The sequence below is a fragment of the Salvia hispanica genome, chromosome 3, assembly GCF_023119035.1.
Source record: "Salvia hispanica cultivar TCC Black 2014 chromosome 3, UniMelb_Shisp_WGS_1.0, whole genome shotgun sequence".
NCBI lineage: Eukaryota > Viridiplantae > Streptophyta > Magnoliopsida > Lamiales > Lamiaceae > Salvia > Salvia hispanica.
This window is the reverse complement of record NC_062967.1, coordinates 55,240,755-55,258,038: the sequence shown is the minus strand read 5'-3', so window position 1 is coordinate 55,258,038 and position 17,284 is coordinate 55,240,755. Positions and strand designations below refer to the sequence as shown.

General features: G+C 35.7%; 4 protein-coding genes across 5 annotated transcripts; all 4 read right to left on the bottom strand.

The window, feature by feature from the left end:
* Window positions 1-752: 752 nt before the first annotated feature.
* Window positions 753-1,599, bottom strand: LOC125208928 (protein DMP9-like). Its single transcript, XM_048108460.1, has one exon. It carries the CDS (start codon window positions 1,479-1,481, stop codon window positions 861-863), a length of 621 nt encoding a protein of 206 aa, XP_047964417.1. The 5' UTR covers window positions 1,482-1,599; the 3' UTR covers window positions 753-860.
* Window positions 1,600-4,913: 3,314 nt separating this feature from the next.
* LOC125211250 lies at window positions 4,914-7,000 on the bottom strand (the record flags this gene model as incomplete). Its single annotated transcript, XM_048110979.1, has 3 exons — window positions 4,914-5,863; window positions 5,948-5,988; window positions 6,604-7,000. Coding segments are annotated over 3 exons (1,185 nt in total), but the record flags the coding sequence as incomplete, so codon positions are not given.
* A 2,732-nt stretch (window positions 7,001-9,732) lies between these two features.
* LOC125212311 (putative methyltransferase-like protein 7A) lies at window positions 9,733-11,923 on the bottom strand. Of its 2 annotated transcripts, none has more exons than XM_048112437.1 (6): window positions 11,660-11,923; window positions 11,448-11,543; window positions 11,150-11,368; window positions 10,596-10,692; window positions 10,374-10,436; window positions 9,733-10,291 (listed from the first exon to the last, which is right to left on the bottom strand). In XM_048112437.1, exons 1-6 carry the CDS (start codon window positions 11,882-11,884, stop codon window positions 10,098-10,100), a joined length of 894 nt encoding a protein of 297 aa, XP_047968394.1. In that variant the 5' UTR covers window positions 11,885-11,923; the 3' UTR covers window positions 9,733-10,097. The 2 variants fall into 2 exon arrangements, with proteins under 2 accessions (XP_047968394.1, XP_047968395.1); XM_048112438.1 differs by having other exon boundaries at window positions 11,150-11,378; window positions 11,660-11,676.
* A 2,525-nt stretch (window positions 11,924-14,448) lies between these two features.
* On the bottom strand, window positions 14,449-16,250 carry LOC125215999 (methyltransferase FGSG_00040). The gene has a single exon (XM_048117593.1). The coding sequence runs from the start codon at window positions 16,200-16,202 to the stop codon at window positions 14,574-14,576; it is 1,629 nt and encodes a 542-aa protein (XP_047973550.1). The 5' UTR covers window positions 16,203-16,250; the 3' UTR covers window positions 14,449-14,573.
* Between the last annotated feature and the right edge of the window lie 1,034 nt (window positions 16,251-17,284).

The following is a 17,284-nucleotide window of genomic DNA, read 5'->3' as shown; positions in this document are numbered from 1 at the left end:
AAATATATTAGCTTAAAGGTTAAGAACTCTACTCCATTTATACCACAATATGAGTCCTATTTGATTTGACACGAGTTTTTAAAAATGTAAAGAAAAGTGGGTTAAATAAATTAGTTGAATGTGGGTTTCACTTATACATATTAGTTTTATAATAAAATGTGAGTGGAATAACTTGGTGGAATGTGAGGACTATTTACTATTTATGGTAAAAGTTAAATAGGACTCTTATTGTGGGACGGTCGAAAATGACAAAATATGACTCTTATGGTGGGACGGAGTCATGGAGGGAGTATATAAGCTTGGTGCCCAAGAATACTTGGAGTACAAGCTTTGTAATGCCATATGTGTCATATAAAATTATTAAATAAAATCACCGAACCATCTATAAAAATGTAGTCTTGAAAGTTCTTCAATGTTCATTAATTATTGTATTTATATCTCTGCATTTCAATTCTATTTCTCATCCTATACAACATAGAAGAGTATGGGGATGATCTAAAATTTTGGCAAATTCACCAAATGAATCTTCTACAGCCCTGTCCCTATTAATTGATAGTACCAATTTTCTTTTTCGTCCGTCATCAATTAATTGACATCCTTATTTTTTTAGTGGAGACTATTTTTATAATGGACCTCACATTGTAGGTGTTATTTAACGGAAGATGGAGGGGTATTAATCAATCAGTATTCGCCGTACCAAAGGAAAATGTATCTGAGAAGAGAAAATATATTTTTGCAGAGAAAGATATTCGCATTAGTTTGTATATTACGTACAAATCATATTGATAAGCCTATCATTACACACACTAGTATTCAGAAACAAACAATCTAAACAATACAGAACAAGTTACATACAAAGTTCAGGCAGAGACACAGCCAATCCCATATCTCGTAGTGGGAAAGACAAGAAACAAGCCACTACAAACAATCCCAATCATCAACGGGAAACTCTTCATGACTTCATCCAACTCCTTGGCGTGGCCGGGAAACACACACCCGGTGACCCGATAGTCAGAAAATGCAATGGCAGCGAAGACAAGAACAGACATCATTGCATGCACAAAGTCACTAAGGCTCACCCTGAACTTGTCGTCCCTAGGCACGTCCACCCCGAGGCCAGACTTGAAAACAGCGAGGCCTCGAGGGGTGACGAAGCCGTAGTAGACCTTGCCGTCAGGGCCCTTGAAGGAGTCGGTGAAGTGGAAGAAGAAGCAGGAGAGGCCGCAGAGGGAGAGGAGGGCGTAGATCATGTGAGTCTTGACGGGAGAGCACTCGCCGTTGGCGTAGATGGAGGGAAGGACCATCTCGAAGGTCAGGAGGGTGCCGGTTGGAAGGAAGTTGGCGAGGAGGGAGGTTTTGGAGAGGGTTCTCTGCACGCCGTTGGCCACTGCTCGCCGCTTGCGACCGCCCGGTGGGTACGGCGGGGGCGGTGGTGGGCTGTAGATTCTGATGCCGATCCTTTCTGACGCTGATTTCTCCATTTTTGAGAAGAGATTTTGGGTGATGGATGGAGAGATGTTTTGGATTTAAATGAAGAGCGGTTTATTATATTCAAATAAGTTTAACCGCTAAATATACCACCCAATAACTACATATTGACTCGACCCAAAAATTCTAATTACTCAAAATAGATAATAAAAAAATCAATTATTGGAATGGTGAGAGAACCGAAACTTATTTTCTGACCACCGACCGAAGATGAATATTACTACGCACCAGATTTAAGGAATATTTAAAAAGTTAAAGTAGTTGGAGGAAAGTATAAGAAAATGAAAAGCAGATGACTGAAAAGAATAAAGTAACAAAAGATTTTTTTGTTTAAAATGCAAATGATTCATTTACGATGGAATATACCTAAAATAAAAGTGACTCGCTTATAATAGGACAGAGATTACTTATGTTAATATTAAAATGAGAATTAAAAATATTTTTTATCCATTAGATATTGTAGTTGATATATTGACGTACATACCACATCTAAAATCCTTTTCGCGGTGGTGTTCAGTTTACTAGATAAAATTATACTAAGATATAATCTAGGATTGAATACAAGGATATAATCTAAGATTGAGTTGTAAGATTATTTTAGTCATAGGGGGTTATCTATAACTAATTATCCCATGATTATCCATCTAGGATTGAGTTGTGGGATTGAATCTCATGAACCAAGCACAATACATATTTAATCCAGGATACAATCTTGCAAATCTAACACCCCATAAGGTATGACTGATATTATTTGTGAAAGAAACTGATAAAGAAACCGACATACTAATATTTGACTTGTTTTCAAAAGTGATAAGTAAGTACTTTTTTCGTCTCAAGGTAGTTAAGTCGTATTTCTATCTTTGTTTGTCCCAATGTAGTTGAGTTATTTTTCTTTTTGGTAAAATTTTTATTCCCTTTATTACTTTACTCTCTCTTACTTTATTCTCTCTCTTACTTTTCTCTCTCCACTTTCACATTTAACATGAAAATTCTTAAATCTCGTACCCAAAAGAAATGCTCCAACTACCTTTGGACGGAGGAGTATATATTTTTAAGGGATCAGTTGATAACTATCTTAAATTGATAATTGACAACCATATCAACAACTTACGTTATACTCCCTCTGTCCGCGAATAAGAGTCCGTTTTTTCATTTTAGTCCGTCCGCGAATAGGAGTCCCGGTTCACTTTTACCATAAATGGTAATAGGGTCCCACTTTCCACTAACTCATCTCACTCATATTTCATTTAAAACTAATATATATAAGTGGGACCCCTATTCCACTAACTTTTTTCCACCCACTTTTCTTAACATTTCTTAAAACCCGCGCCGCCCATAAATGGGACTCCTAATGGCGGACGGAGGGAGTAGATGTCAACACGCATATATTTGTATATCAACTAAATATAGTTGACATAAACTACTCTATTTCTACTTTTTCATCTCTCTTCATTAACTCACAAAACAATACTACATAAAATCCAGTGCCGATTCCCAGATATTTCATACTCCATCTGTCCATGAATAAGAGTCCCGTTTTTCTATTTTTGTCCGTCCACGAATAAGAGTCCGGGTTCATAATTACTATAAATGGTAAAGAGACCTCACATTCCATTAACTCATTCCACTCTTATATCATTTAAAACTAATATATACAAGTGGGACCCTTATTCCACTAACTTTCTTCCATCCACTTTTCTTAACATTTCTTAAAACCCGCGTTATTTAGAAATGAGACTCTTAATCGTGGACGGAGGGAGTATTTAATAGGACGGAGGGAATATTTTTTCAAAACGAATACTTATAGTTATGGGATAGTGGATAGTGGGAATATTATTTTTAAGGAATGGTGGATAGTGGGAGTACTCCCTCCGTTCCATAAAAGATGTCACACTTGTGGGACGGCACGAGATTTTAGAAGATTTTGTTTTGTGTGTTAAATGGAGAGAGAAAATATAATTTTTATATTCATATGAGAGATAACTTTTTCCAAAAAGGGAAATGTGACATCTTTTATGGGACAAACTAAAAAAGAAAGTGTGACATCTTTTGTGGGACGGATGGAGTATTATTTTTCTGGGATAGTGGGATGGAGGGAGTGTAAATGAGAGTGAAAAAAATTAATGGAATCTAAATCTTTCTTTTATATACTTCAATGTCCTTTAAAAATACTCTCTCAGTCCTTAAAAGTATGAACTATTTTCTTAATAGTTCGTCTGTCCTTAAAAGTATGAACTATTTCCTTAATAGTTCTTCTTGAAAAGTATGAACTTTCTAATTTTTGAATAGTTAAACAACACATTACCGTTACACATTATTTTATTTACAACTTATATCATTACATTACACTACTAATGATGTGGAACACACTTTTTACTAACATTACTTACATCACTCATTATATCTATCTTACTTTACCAATTATACATTAAAACTCGTGTCGAACTAAATGTTCATACTTTTAAAGGACGGAAGGAGTTGCAACTATTTTCTTGGCCCATCCCTTAAATATTATGAACTTATTTTAGGAGTTTTTTATTCTAATGAGTTAAAACTAATTTTTCAACTAACGATACTTCAGTCGGTTAATATTTCTATCTCTTTCTAACTTTATCAATTGTGCATTAAAATCTTGTTGTTTCATACTTCCTCTATCCCTAATAATTTGACACCATTCAATCCAGCACGAGTTTTAAGAAATGTAATAAAAAGTGAGTTGAAAAGTTAGTGGAATGTGAGTCATACTTTTATATATTAATTTTATAATAAAATATGAATGAGAATGAGTTAGTGGAATGTGCAGCCCATTACAAATATTGTAAAAATAAAATGTGACAAATTTTTAGGGACAGACAAAAATGGGAATAAGTGACAAATTTTTAGGGACAGAGTGGGTAAGTTGTTATTTTTAAAAGGACGGATGGTGTATAATAATTTATTATAAAATACACTCCATCTATCCCATTAAAATATGTGCACTTTCCATTTCTGTTCGTCTGACAAAAATATCTGCATTTCCATTTGTGGAAAGTTGTCACCAACTCAGTACCCTTACATATCAATTTATTTACAACTTATACAATTATAGCTCACCATTACAACTCATTAAATACTAATAATAATATGAATCTCATTATCCATTAACACTACTTTAGCTACCATTCTCCTCGTCTCTCTTATTTTACCAATTGTATATTAAATTGAAGTTTAATTTAATCCATATTTAGCTTGATGAATAACTATAAGCTGAACTAACTAATTACTCTCCCTGTCCCATTAGAAATGAAACGTTTTCCTTTTTTGTTTGTCACATTAAAAATGAAATGTTTCTAAAAATGGAAATAATGCTCTCTCTATTTTTTCTTCTTCTCTCTTACTTTACTCTCTCTTCATTAACTCACAAAACAACACTACCTAAAATCATGTGCCGAAAAACAAATGTTGCATATTTAACAAAGAGCCACTTTTTCTAAATACCATGGCAAGAACCAACATACATACCACTGCACACAACACCAGTCATAAGTCACAATGAAGCCAAATAAATAGTAAGCTGCACAACTCATGACTCATTACCCATCCCTTCCTATCTCTACACAAAAATTCTACATTCTCTTTAGTTGAAACTTTAACCCCCACTTGTCTTGGAGGAACCAGCAGCAGCATGTTCACATGAACCGGCAAAAATCTGGGGCGAAAACGAGCCACTCGTCCTTAATTTCCCTGCATTTCCCTTCAACGAGAGGTTCTTCCGCATTTGGTTCCTGTTAAGCGACAACAACGTGTTTCGACTCGGTGTGTGCAATGCTCCTTCAACACAATCCCCCGCTTGAACACAGCCCCATTGCTTAGATGGCACATCTTTAAGACGAGGGAAGGAGTTCCTCAGTTTGGAAAACATTCTCTGGTCTGGCGAGCACTCTTCTTCAATCTTGATGCAGATGGGACACGGAGGGTCATTCTTACGAGCTTTAGGCGTTGTTTGGTCCAAGCACTCTGCATGGAAGACGTGGCGACACGAAAGGACTCCAGTGTCCGGCATATCTCCACTCTTGATAATCCCACAAGAGCTCCATGGAGATCTCTGTGAAAGGAACCTCTCACACAGCCCACATCTGAAACAATCTGCACGAATCCGAGACCTGTTTGGAAGATCACATTCAAACATCTCGGGCGCTTCAGTGATATCAATACCAGTACTCTCTCTTCGTGGAGTTGCTCTTTCTGATGGAAGGGACAGAGGATGAATAGCTTTAGACATAAAGCAACGACGGTTACGATGAGGGGTATGTGACTTGACTGTGTATTCATAATCGCAACTACTATCTGATCGGGGTGATGTGGAGCCTCCGCTGTCCCTAGCTGCTGATATTCCCTATAAGATTGTTCGGCTTTGTGAGCATCACATTTAGAGCAATTAAATGTTGTCAGAACAACAAGATAGACACGGTTACAGTACCTCCATTGTGGGAGAAAGGGATACTGGCCTCCACACTACATCTGAAAAGGAACATTCAAGTATAAACATTAGGTGGTGCTATTATACCATAGAGACCAATATTTAGTGCCAAAATATCTCGGGCTTTTATCATACTGTATAAAACCTATAGAATCTATGACGAAGCTTCAATAATTATATTGAGCCCTTAGCAAAAGATTAAAACATAAGACGGAACAATGAATTTGAGCATTAGTTTACGCATACATGTGAAGCAATCTCAAGTTCAGTTCTAGTTGTAGCAGTTGTAGCATCACAATTACTGTCTCCAACAATTCATAGCTCAAATTGAAAACACAAGTCAGAGAAAATTTTAGAGCAGAAGGGTTGGATGTGTTCTTTTTCCATTGAGTATTTTATTTGAAAAGGAAGAGGAATGTTTAAGTAAAGAATTTCAGCTATGAGCATATGGTGAAGTTATGAGATACACATGATCCAGAACAATTTGTGTAAGGTAGAAAGGCAAGAGACCTAGAGTTTAAAACAAATGTTAGCACACTAGGAAATTATAGTACCATGTAAGAATTAAATACCAACACCACAAAGGAGAAAAATAGATCAAGATTCTATAGTGTATATACCAAAATATGAAGTAACAAGAAATTCTTTAAATATACCTCTCGTAGAAGTTCCGCAATCATCGGTGCCTATTTCTTGTATTGCGGGGGGTGTCCATTGCTGCGAAGGAGATATGTCAACTGGACTGCTTAAGTAGGGACCAACGCCATCGGACACGAGAAACTGATGATTTGTCAGATTATTTCCTCTCACCCAACTTCTACTTTCTCTACTATTGGATGATGGGGAAGATCCATACAACTGAGCACCATCATGGGAACCAAATGACACCAGTTCCGGTTGGAATTGTAAGTCCCATCTTGAAGGTGGAGGAGAAAAGCTTGTATTAGTTCTCCAGTAGGGCTCGTGTGGTCCTACAGACCAGTCCCGGTTGGGCGCATTAGACCCATGTGGCCTTGCAGCCACACAACAAAGCGACCCCGTTTTAGCTATCTTTCACAACACACCAGACTTCTTTAAGGCACCAAACTATCCCCACACCTCCATAAACTTCACAAATCTAAAAAGGGAAAAAGCAGGTCAGTCCATTGCCGGCTTTTGAGAATACTTCAATAACGTCCATCCACATTCACCGTAGCATAATAATATATATACTCCCTCCGTCCAGGACACTTTCCTTTTTCGTCCATTCCATAAAAATATCTAATTTCCATTTGTGGAGAGTTCTCCTAAACTCATTAAACATATAAATTAATTTATATACAACTTATACCACTGGAGGGCCCACCATCAAACACTAATAATACTGTCGGTCCCCACCTCTATCCAATGACACTATTTTAACTCCCTTTCTCCTCATCACTCTTACTTTACCAATTATGCATTAATTCTTGTGTCATTCCAAATGTCCTTATATTTTTTGGGATGAATGGAGTATTTATTTTCTACTGTTTGATCACTGAAAGCAACTATACTTGCTTGCTACGTACAATTAACAAAGGTAGCACTATTTACTTACACCAGTGTAACTATAGTCTTTAATCAGTTTTGTAATTTAAACACCTACATATCTGCCAAAAACTAAAAAGAATGCATTTTTCAAGAGAAAACATTAAAAAGGACAGAAATCACAAAGCATCTCGTTCTAGGCATGAATAAATTTACTAGAGTGCCGATTTTTCACCCCAAAAGTTAGCCACAATAATGATCTTTTATGAAAATTAAGTAGAAGTCGTTCAATTATTTCAAATTATTGCAGTTACAGCTAATGTAAATGGATGACGCAAGCGGAAAAGGAAAATGAAACTAAAAAAAACAAAAGGTTGAGGATAAAACTAACATAAAAAGAACAAAAATTCGATAAAAAGAAAGAAATGGAGAAAAGAGTGTGTACCAGCCTAGAAATATGAAGCTCGTATATCTTGACATTTCTTCAATAACTCGCATTATGCATTACATTCTACTATAACAGTAGAGAGAGAAAGCTTGGTTGTCTGAACAGAGAATTGTGCGCATGAGTCAAATATACGAACCCTAATTTGGCGGAGAGAAGCACTATATTTTCACTTTCGCCCCTCAGCTATACGGTATTTCTATATCATTCCCCATACTTTCTATTAATAATTGCCCCTCCCATTTTTCTTTATTTCGATTTTGGTTATTCTATTTTAAGTCTTTCTTGTACTTCCTCCGTCCCACAAAAGATGTCACACTTTTCATTTTAGTTTGTCCCACAAAAGATGTCACATTTCCCTTTTTGGAAAAAGTTCTCTCTCATGTGAATATAAAAATTATATTTTCTCTCTCCATTTAACACACAAAACAAAACCTCCTAAAATCTCGTGCCGTCCCATAAGTGTGACATCTTTTGTGGAACAGAGAGAGTATGTGTTTTTAACGATTAATACTCCATTCCTCCCCTTAAAATAGAAATTCTTCCTTATTGGTCAATTCTCTAAAAATATAAACTTTTCTCTTCAGGAAATTTCTCGAATAAAGTGGACTCATTTTCCACTAAAACATTTTTCTATCTATCTCCCTTTTATTTTACAAATTTCGCATTAAAATTTTCTATAAGACCATGTTTATCGGTGTATTGTGGCCGACCGCCACATCACCCCCTCTCTCTCCAAAACCACGGTCTCTTCCATGCCAACCTCCAACTGTCGGTCTCCAATTGCTTTTAATTTCATCAGCCATGGCGATTGTGCCAAAATCTCATTGGTTGATATATTTATTTTTTTAAAATTTATATATCATTAATATATTATATTCAAAAATTATATACAAATTATACCAAAGTTCATAATTTTTCATCCTTTATAAATAAAGACCACATTTGCTACAGTTTTGCATACAAATATATATCATCATTTCTCCTCCTATAATCCTTCTTGTTTTAGAGCATTAGTAATGGTTGGCCGATGGGAAGGCCTTCCCCATCGGCCTCATCGGCCGCCCATTCACGCCTCATCGGCCAACCATTGCGATGAATGGGCCTTCGATAGCCCCCCTCCCTCCTCCCCCAAATGGCCGATATATCAGCCTATGCCGATGAGAAAGGCCCTTTTATCGGCCCTCAACACAATGCTTTGAGAATGTCAACACAATGCTTTAAGAATGTTAACACATTGCTTATATTGATATTTTACATGTATTATATTGACATATTTTATATAGTATGTTGACATTTCTGCTTGTACGAAAAAATTAAAAAATTTTGAATTTTTTTTCAAATTTTGACGTCGGAACATATGCATGTAGGATATCGTTGGAATCCTTATGAAATTATCTTTAATTTGATATATGTTATATGAATTTAAAGTTTTGGGATTTCTTTTAAAAGTTAGTTATAACTAAACATGTAGTTAATGGACATTAATACCCCTATTGATATTTTTTGGAATTAATTCTATGACTTTATTGACGTTTTTCGTTGATCGTATTGACATTTAGGGATTAATGATCTAAGCCCTTAATTTGAATATCTAATGGTTATTATTTAGTTGTAGTTAACGATTAAGTTATAAGTTAGCAATACAACACTCTCCCATTATATTTTTTGTTTTTTCTGTCTCCTTAAGTTTAAAGGATGTGTTGGTTTTGTTGTCACAGTCTAATGAGATTTTGAGATTAGTTCTTCACCTTATTGAAATGAATTAATTTCATTAATCTAATCAGTAAAACTAATATAGAGGAAAAAAGGGCCAACAGCAATATTCCTGAACTGAAATGTTTGCAAATGCCAGGCTATGTAGAGTCTTCTTATTAACATCACTAAAAAAAGGGATTCTCCAATATCCAAAGACCAACATACTGATAAATACACAAGAAATTATCCCAAAAATGGTAGTAGAAACATTGGAGAAAACTAGGACAAGAAGCTTAAAAGCATACATTTGAAGATGTCCCTTCAACCCCTCCATTATCCTTCTTGCCATGTTCCCTTCAGTCTTCTTTCTGACAGCGACAATGGGTATGTATTGGCACAAGTCAGGAGGCGGGTGATTCGAATCTATACCCTTGCGTCTTGGTAGCAACTTACGGCAAGATCATTTGTATTTCATGAAAGAAAGTAGAGCTGAGTGTGAGTCTATTTATAGGCGATTCCATAGACGTGGGGATTGATGAGCGAGGCTGTGGATAGAATGGCTTGATTCACATGAAGATCTGCAAAGCCGGCCTTGGCAATGTTGGTTGCCGTGTCACGGGTTAGATGGCACCCGTCAGCAACAGTTTGCTGCAGTGGATCAAGAATTCCTTGAACAAATCTTAGAAGTGTTCCATCTGCACATAGTGAGCATCAAGATGTTAATGTTTGATGTGGAATGATATCTCTCTGTATTTATAAATGTGTAAGAAACATCACCTTTTGCTGCTACATGCTCCACAAATATGTACAACCCTCCTGGCCTGAGCACCCTCCTCACTTCTGTACTCATATTCATATCAAGTTATCCAAATTGCTCTAGACCAGAAATTTGGATTTTCTCCAATTTTTTAAGATAATCAAGGAAGATAATTGTCCCTTTAGAAGGAAACTCTCTACATTGAATCCACACTTTTGACAGGCAAGAAAATTATATACTACCTTGCAGTGCCTGATCAACATCTTTGACAGAACACAGGACAAGCGTTCCAACGACAGCATCAACAGAAGCATCTTTTAATGGCAAAGCCTCAGCAACCTTCACAAGGAGTATTGAGTACTGTCAGCAAAACTTATTTTTGAGTAGCCATGTTTTGTACAGTGATGAGAATATGCATAAGTGAGCAGATAAAACAAAATCAAAGCCAACCATGGCGATTCTACACTTGAAAAACTTATTTACCAGTGGTCTACACATGTTGGTAATTACTTTCTGATACACAACAATGGATTATGTCAAACAAGGAGAGAACGAACAAGAACTTAGAAGAACCTAACACCGCAATGCAGGCATAGAATTCACTCAATGTGATAAAGGCAAAGTCATTAGCATAAGTCCTCGTTCTAGCTAGTCGTACACGGATGAGCATGTCAAAACATCAGTAACAAGAGTAGTTATAAAAACAAACCAATGTCTGTGATGATGCAGCAGTAAGAATGGGCAAAACAACACAACATATAGGATAACTAAAGAAATTTTTTCAAGAGATGCATACTGCAGGCATAAAGGTAAAATTCGAAGGTGGGAGGCGAGCAGCCGTTGCTGCTGCCTGTGCATATTTCTGCATCTTCCTGTTAGGATCAACTCCATAAACAAGGGTATCTGGATAATCTGCATAATATTTGAGATTGGGGCCGGTGCCGACCCCAATTTCCAGTATCCTTTCCGCCTTTCCTCTCAAATTAGCAAATAACTCTGCCTTGTAACCTGCAATCTTACCAACTCTGAATGGATTTTAGATGCTGCATTATTCAATAAAGACAATAAATAGGGCTCTTTGAAAAGTGAGTAACCTCTGCTTCATAAGATCTCATTGTTCTATCCATAGCCGATGCGTAAAACTCCTCGTACCAATCTGGTCTTGGAGGATGAATGCTATTCAACACTGACTGAATTCAACAGAGTAATCAAATTCATACAGAGTCTTCCACCACCAACACTCAACTAATGTACTAATTCATTATCAAGATTAGATTTTTTTGTAATGGAAATTAAAAAATCATGCCTTTGAATCTCTTTCCGAGGCAAATGAGGGCAGAATTGGCAGTAAAGCTGCAGCAGCTCCAAGAAAATGTCTTCTGGGACAACAAGAGCAGCATTTGTTTTCCGACAAATCTCCAACAATTCTCTTTGGAGCGCACATTGAGAATGAGATCCCTGTAAATTTTCTGATGGTGGGATCGAAAGTGACCCACGAGTTGAGATTGGGTGAACGTGGAAACGCCGTCATGGAGATGTTTGGAGGAGTGGATTAGGATTACTGTATGAGGATGGCCTTTTGTTTGACAACCTTTTAAGATGAAACACTTAAACTCAAAAACATAGTAATACTTCAAAATTAATTTTATTTTGATTTTTGAGTAAATTATATTTTTACTCTGGTCTCTATTAAATCTTTCATATTTGACAGATGTGAGTTATAAGAAATTATTTGACTTTATGAAAAAAAATAGATAGAAAACGTTAGTAAAATATGAACCCCCACGTGTACCATCTCCAATCATAAACTAAAATCATTTTATGCATAGAAAATTTCTCCAATCCTACTTTATTCTCAAATTCATTTTTCTTTTTTCTACAAGAGCAACACTAAATATAGGTTCCTTTAATTGGCCTCCCATGATAACAACGTTTATTATACTCTTTACGTTCCTGATAGTTTGAGTAATTTTTTTCATTTTAGAAAGTTCCTCATAGTTGAGTCATTTTCATATATAGTACATCCTCCATCCCAAAAGATATGTACTTTAGGTTCGACACGAGTTTTAATACAAAATGGGTAAATAAGAGGAAGATGGAGAGAAAAAGTAATTAGGCCATGTTTGATTGCTAAGATTCTGTTTGAGAAAGTAATCAGAATCCTGAAAACAAGGAAAATAGTACAATTTTCTAGGATTCTAAATCTTAGATTTTCTTATGTATTCTTTTTTCCCGTTTTGGATTCTTACATATTTAGGTATTTAATTTAGTAGAGTTGAGTATAATCTTATTCAACAACAATAATAATTATTATTATTAATTAAATAAAGATTTTTTTTAAACATAATTTAAAATTATGAATCATACTCTACTTAATTTAATTATAATAAATAACTATTATCACATTATAATTATAATAATAACAATTATTATTATTATAATTATTTAATAATTATAATATAATTATTTAAATTATGTATCATCATATTATTAAAAATAAGACAATAACCATTTTATAAACTAATTAATCAACAAAGCATTAATGAAAATTTGAAATTTGAAATTTGAAATTTTATTCAATTATAATATCAATAAATATTTGAAATTATAAGTATATGTTTATTTATGGTTATAAATTTATAATAATATAAACTAATAAATTAAGAAAATCTTAATAAAATTATTTAAATTATAATTATAATAATAAATAAAATAATACTATATTATTATAATTTTTTATTAATAATTTATTAAAAGAATCTTAATATTATATTAAATTTATTATTATTATTTAATCAAACATGAAATTTAAAATCTTAATATTTTCCAAACACATGAAGGTAAAGTTGTTAAGAATCATATTCCAAGGATTCATTTTCTCAGGAATTATTTTCCTTGCCAACTTTACTTTCTCGGCAACCAAACATGGTCTTAAAATATTGGTAATGGAGAATTGGTCTCATCTCAATAGAGAGAAGAGTTTTTAAAATTATAAAGTGCATATTCTTGTGGGACGGATTAAAAAGGAAAGAGTGCATATTCTTGTGGGATGGAGGGAATAATAATTAATATTTTTTCTCAATTTTACTTTACGCTGTCTTACTTTGTTCTCTTGCTTTATTTACTTTTACTCTATAATGTCTACTTTTTTCTCTTTCTCATTTTTCTATCTACTTAACACACTAAACATCCGTTTCTTAAACTCCGTAACGAAAAGCTCTGTCATGACTATAAGGGTACGGTGAGAATATTTGATACTCACGTGTTAACATAAGCACACATTAAATATAGTGAAAATGTACCACTACAGTATCTGTATAGTACTCCCTCCGTTCCATAGTAATAGAGACATTTCATTTTGCGCACTAGTTTTGAAAAAATAATTATAAATAGTTAAAGTGGAGAAAAAGTAAAGTAAAAGAAAGAATAATGTAGAGAATAGTCTTATCTATAATATTCTCGCTCTTACTTTACTTTTTCTACACTTAACTATTTATAATTATTTTTCTAAAATGAGTGTGCAAAATGAAATGCCTCTAATACTATGGAACGGAGGGAGTACTAGTATTTATAAAGTATAGAGTTCTTTTATATCATTTGATTTTCAAATACTAAGTTGCCTCTCATTTTAACTGAAAATTGGTTAAAAGGAAAATGACTTCTGTTTTACTCCCTCCGTCCCAGATAATTCGTCCCAATTTTCCATTTCGGTCCGTCCCATATAATTTGTCCCACTTCACTTTTATCATTTTTAGTAGTGGACCTCATTTTAGTAGTGGACCCCATATTCCACTAACTCATTCCTACTAACATTTTATTATAAAACTAATATATAAAGGTAGGACCCACATTCCACTAACTTTTTCAACTAACTTTTCATTACAATTCTTAAAACCCATGCCCGGTCAAAGTGACCCGAATTATCCGGGACGGAGGGAGTAATTTGCTTCATCATTTTACATAGTAATTTAACATTTAAAATTTAAAAAGATCGAAAATTCATTTTCCATACGATTCTATTTGGAGATTAGAGTTGTTTAGTTCTCGCAAATACTAATTTGATGCTTGTATAAGAATAATAGGAGATAAAAAAAATATTGTGAAGCTTGGCTTAAGCCCAATAAAAGTTGAGTTAAATCCACCAACAACATGAATTCATCTCTCAAGATGACTTGAGAGAAAACACTAGCTAATGAAACTCAAGAAAAAAGAAAAAAACATCATTCCTGACCATATAACTGAAGCAATGCCCCAATAGCTTGCTTCTTCATCATCTTCCCATAAACCCCTCTCCCCAACTTGATCATCTTCTCCATCTCCACCACACCATTAACACCTCCTCCACCTCTCCTCAGCCCCTCCACCAACACCCTCACGATCCTCTCGTCGCTGCCAGCCACGTGCACAACGCTATCCACGACAGCCTCAGCCCCCGGGATCTTCCTCCCCCACTTCCTCATCACCTTCTCTGATCCAAACACTTTCTCATAAGCCTCCCAAAATGAGGCCCTCAAATACCCTTTCCCTCTCCCTCTCACCATCCATCTCCTCATCCCTTCCTCCAATCTATACACCAAGCTCCCCACATCCACCACCCCTTTCCCCATCGCCATCTCCATCTCCCTCATTTCATTCTTGAAGCAAACACCATCTTCAAACAAACACCTCTTGCATCCACACACAAATCCCCAATTGTCAGCCATCTCCCTCCGTTTCTCACGAGGCGCCAGCACGTCAAAGTAGGCCAGCGTGAGCTCCTCCCCGGCCTTCACATCCCGTGCCGCGTGGACCACCATGTAGTCGCCCACGTGCACCCGCCTCACATTCGGATCACAAGAATGATTGATAAATGAGGCCAATATCCACAAACCTACTCCTTGATAATCTGCATTTCTCCCCAAAACCTTGGCTGAAATAGCATCTTCAAGAACTGAATTCACATCTAAAATGCTAAGCAATCTCTCCTTATCCACTCTCCCACTAAAATCCCCAATTCCAACATCTGCCTCTGGCCGAAAAACCTCCATGTCTGGAGCTTCAAGAGGCTCATCGCCTGCAGAGAGAAACGAAATCAAGTTGCTTACATACTCACAATTCTTGGCAGTCTCCACAACCTTATCAATGAAGTTCTTCCATATAACTAAATGTGCATTCTCCCCTGAATCTTGAGGCATTATAGCCCGATCAACCGCCACAGCTCTCGTCACCACCATCAACGTCCCGCTCTCGACATTCCTCGTCGCAAACAGGCCACGCCCGCTGATCTCAGACTTCTTGATCTCCACCGCGCCTATATACTCCGCGAGCTCCGGCGTTTTCCCCCGGAAACCGCCGAGAACCCAATCGGAGATGTCGAATGCGCCCAATCTCGATAAAGATTCGAGCTTTTTGCACTTCTTCAACAGCCCATTAACCAAATCGGAATTCTCAGTGGCGTATGGATCGAGATTCGCCTGCTTGAAGCAATCCAGCGCGGCGGCGTAGCGATTCAAACTCAGGAGGATTTTGCCCTTGCAGAGAAGGGTTTTGAAATGGGATTTGTCGATGCTCAGTGCGGCCTCGCAGTCTCGCAGGGCTTCGGAGAATTCCGATTGACGGGCCCGGGCCTCGGCCCTGTTGGAGAAGGCTAAGCAGAGGGTTCGGTGGATATTTGAGAGACGGGATTGGGTGGATTTAGGGGAAATCGATTCTTGGCAGAGAAATATAATTTGGGAGTAGGTTTTGATGGAGTCGTTGTATTCTTCTCTGAGGAGAAGCTCTGTAGCTTTAGATCTCAGAATTTGAATTCTCTCTTCTTCTTCTACTGCAAATTCAATTGCTTCCTCCTTTGATATTTCTGCTTCTCTCATTTTTTGCTTTGGAATTTTGATTGATTGCTTTGGAAGTATTTGTGCAAGTTTTACTGTAGTTTGTAGAGATGAAAGTTTGAATGTGAGAGAATGTAACGGTCGAATTGGGAGCAATTATCCTTTTTTAATTATTTGAAAGTAGCATCCTTTTATTAATTGCTGATCACTGGTCTTATTTTTTAACGTCTATATATATATAGTTATATTTGTTACTTCCATCCGCGTCATAGTTTCCTGTTTCATGGGTTTTCTTCCTGTTTAGTAGCAAATTTAAAATAAAAAGCAAAATGTATTTATAATGATAATTATTATTTAATCTTAAAAGTCTAGGTTTTTTAAGTGATAAAAGACTTGAATATTCTTAATTAAATATGTTTTTTATTAATAGAAGTGACAGCAACAAAGAATAGCAGCGGCAACAAAAAAGAATTCCATTTTTCGAAAACATAGACGAAACGAGGCAAGTGGTACTTGTCTCCATCTATTTTTATGTTTAAATTATTAGATATATCACAGATTTTAAGTCATTCGTAAAATAGTGTTTTGCTACATTTATTGAAATGTTTGCGTTGCGTTACAAGAAAAATATTCACTCTTGTACATAACGTTTGAGCATTCACTGAAAATAATGTATGCATGTACTTACAAGATTTTCACAAAGTTGAGGTAAATTATCGTAAATCGTGGTCGGATTATGCACAACTAGGATAAAAAAAATGTTTTGATTAGTTCATATTACTTCATTTGTACTTAAAATATAATCTACTTTTATCATTTTGGTTCGTCCTATAACATTAGTCCATGTTAATTATGGATTCGTCCAACAATATTAGTCCATGTTAATTATGGAGCATGAAAGGAAATAATTGAGGTCAATATATTTCCACTATATGATGAAAGATCAGTGTTTGTTCATTCAACTTGTCTGTCTTTCATTACAATATACACTGCCATTTTATAGGCTAGAAAATGGTATATACTTGGCAAGATTTGCCCTAGATACTAAAAGGAAAATATATCAATTCCCTTAATTTCGTAATCTCAATCAATCATCCGTGATCTCCACCAATCTTCTTCTCCTT

What these genes read in the sequence shown, in the direction of transcription:
- LOC125212311 (XM_048112437.1), bottom strand. Translation starts at nt 11,884, where the DNA reads ATGACGGCGTTTCCACGTTCACCCAATCTCAACTCGTGGGTCACTTTC. An exon ending in CCTCGGAAAGAGATTCAAAG is followed by an intron (nt 11,544 to 11,659) that starts GCATGATTTTTT and finishes TGTTGAATTCAG; the next exon opens with TCAGTGTTGAATAGCATTCA. An exon ending in TGAGATCTTATGAAGCAGAG is followed by an intron (nt 11,369 to 11,447) that starts GTTACTCACTTT and finishes AGAGTTGGTAAG; the next exon opens with ATTGCAGGTTACAAGGCAGA.
- LOC125208928 (XM_048108460.1), bottom strand. Translation starts at nt 1,481, where the DNA reads ATGGAGAAATCAGCGTCAGAAAGGATCGGCATCAGAATCTACAGCCCA.
- LOC125215999 (XM_048117593.1), bottom strand. Translation starts at nt 16,202, where the DNA reads ATGAGAGAAGCAGAAATATCAAAGGAGGAAGCAATTGAATTTGCAGTA.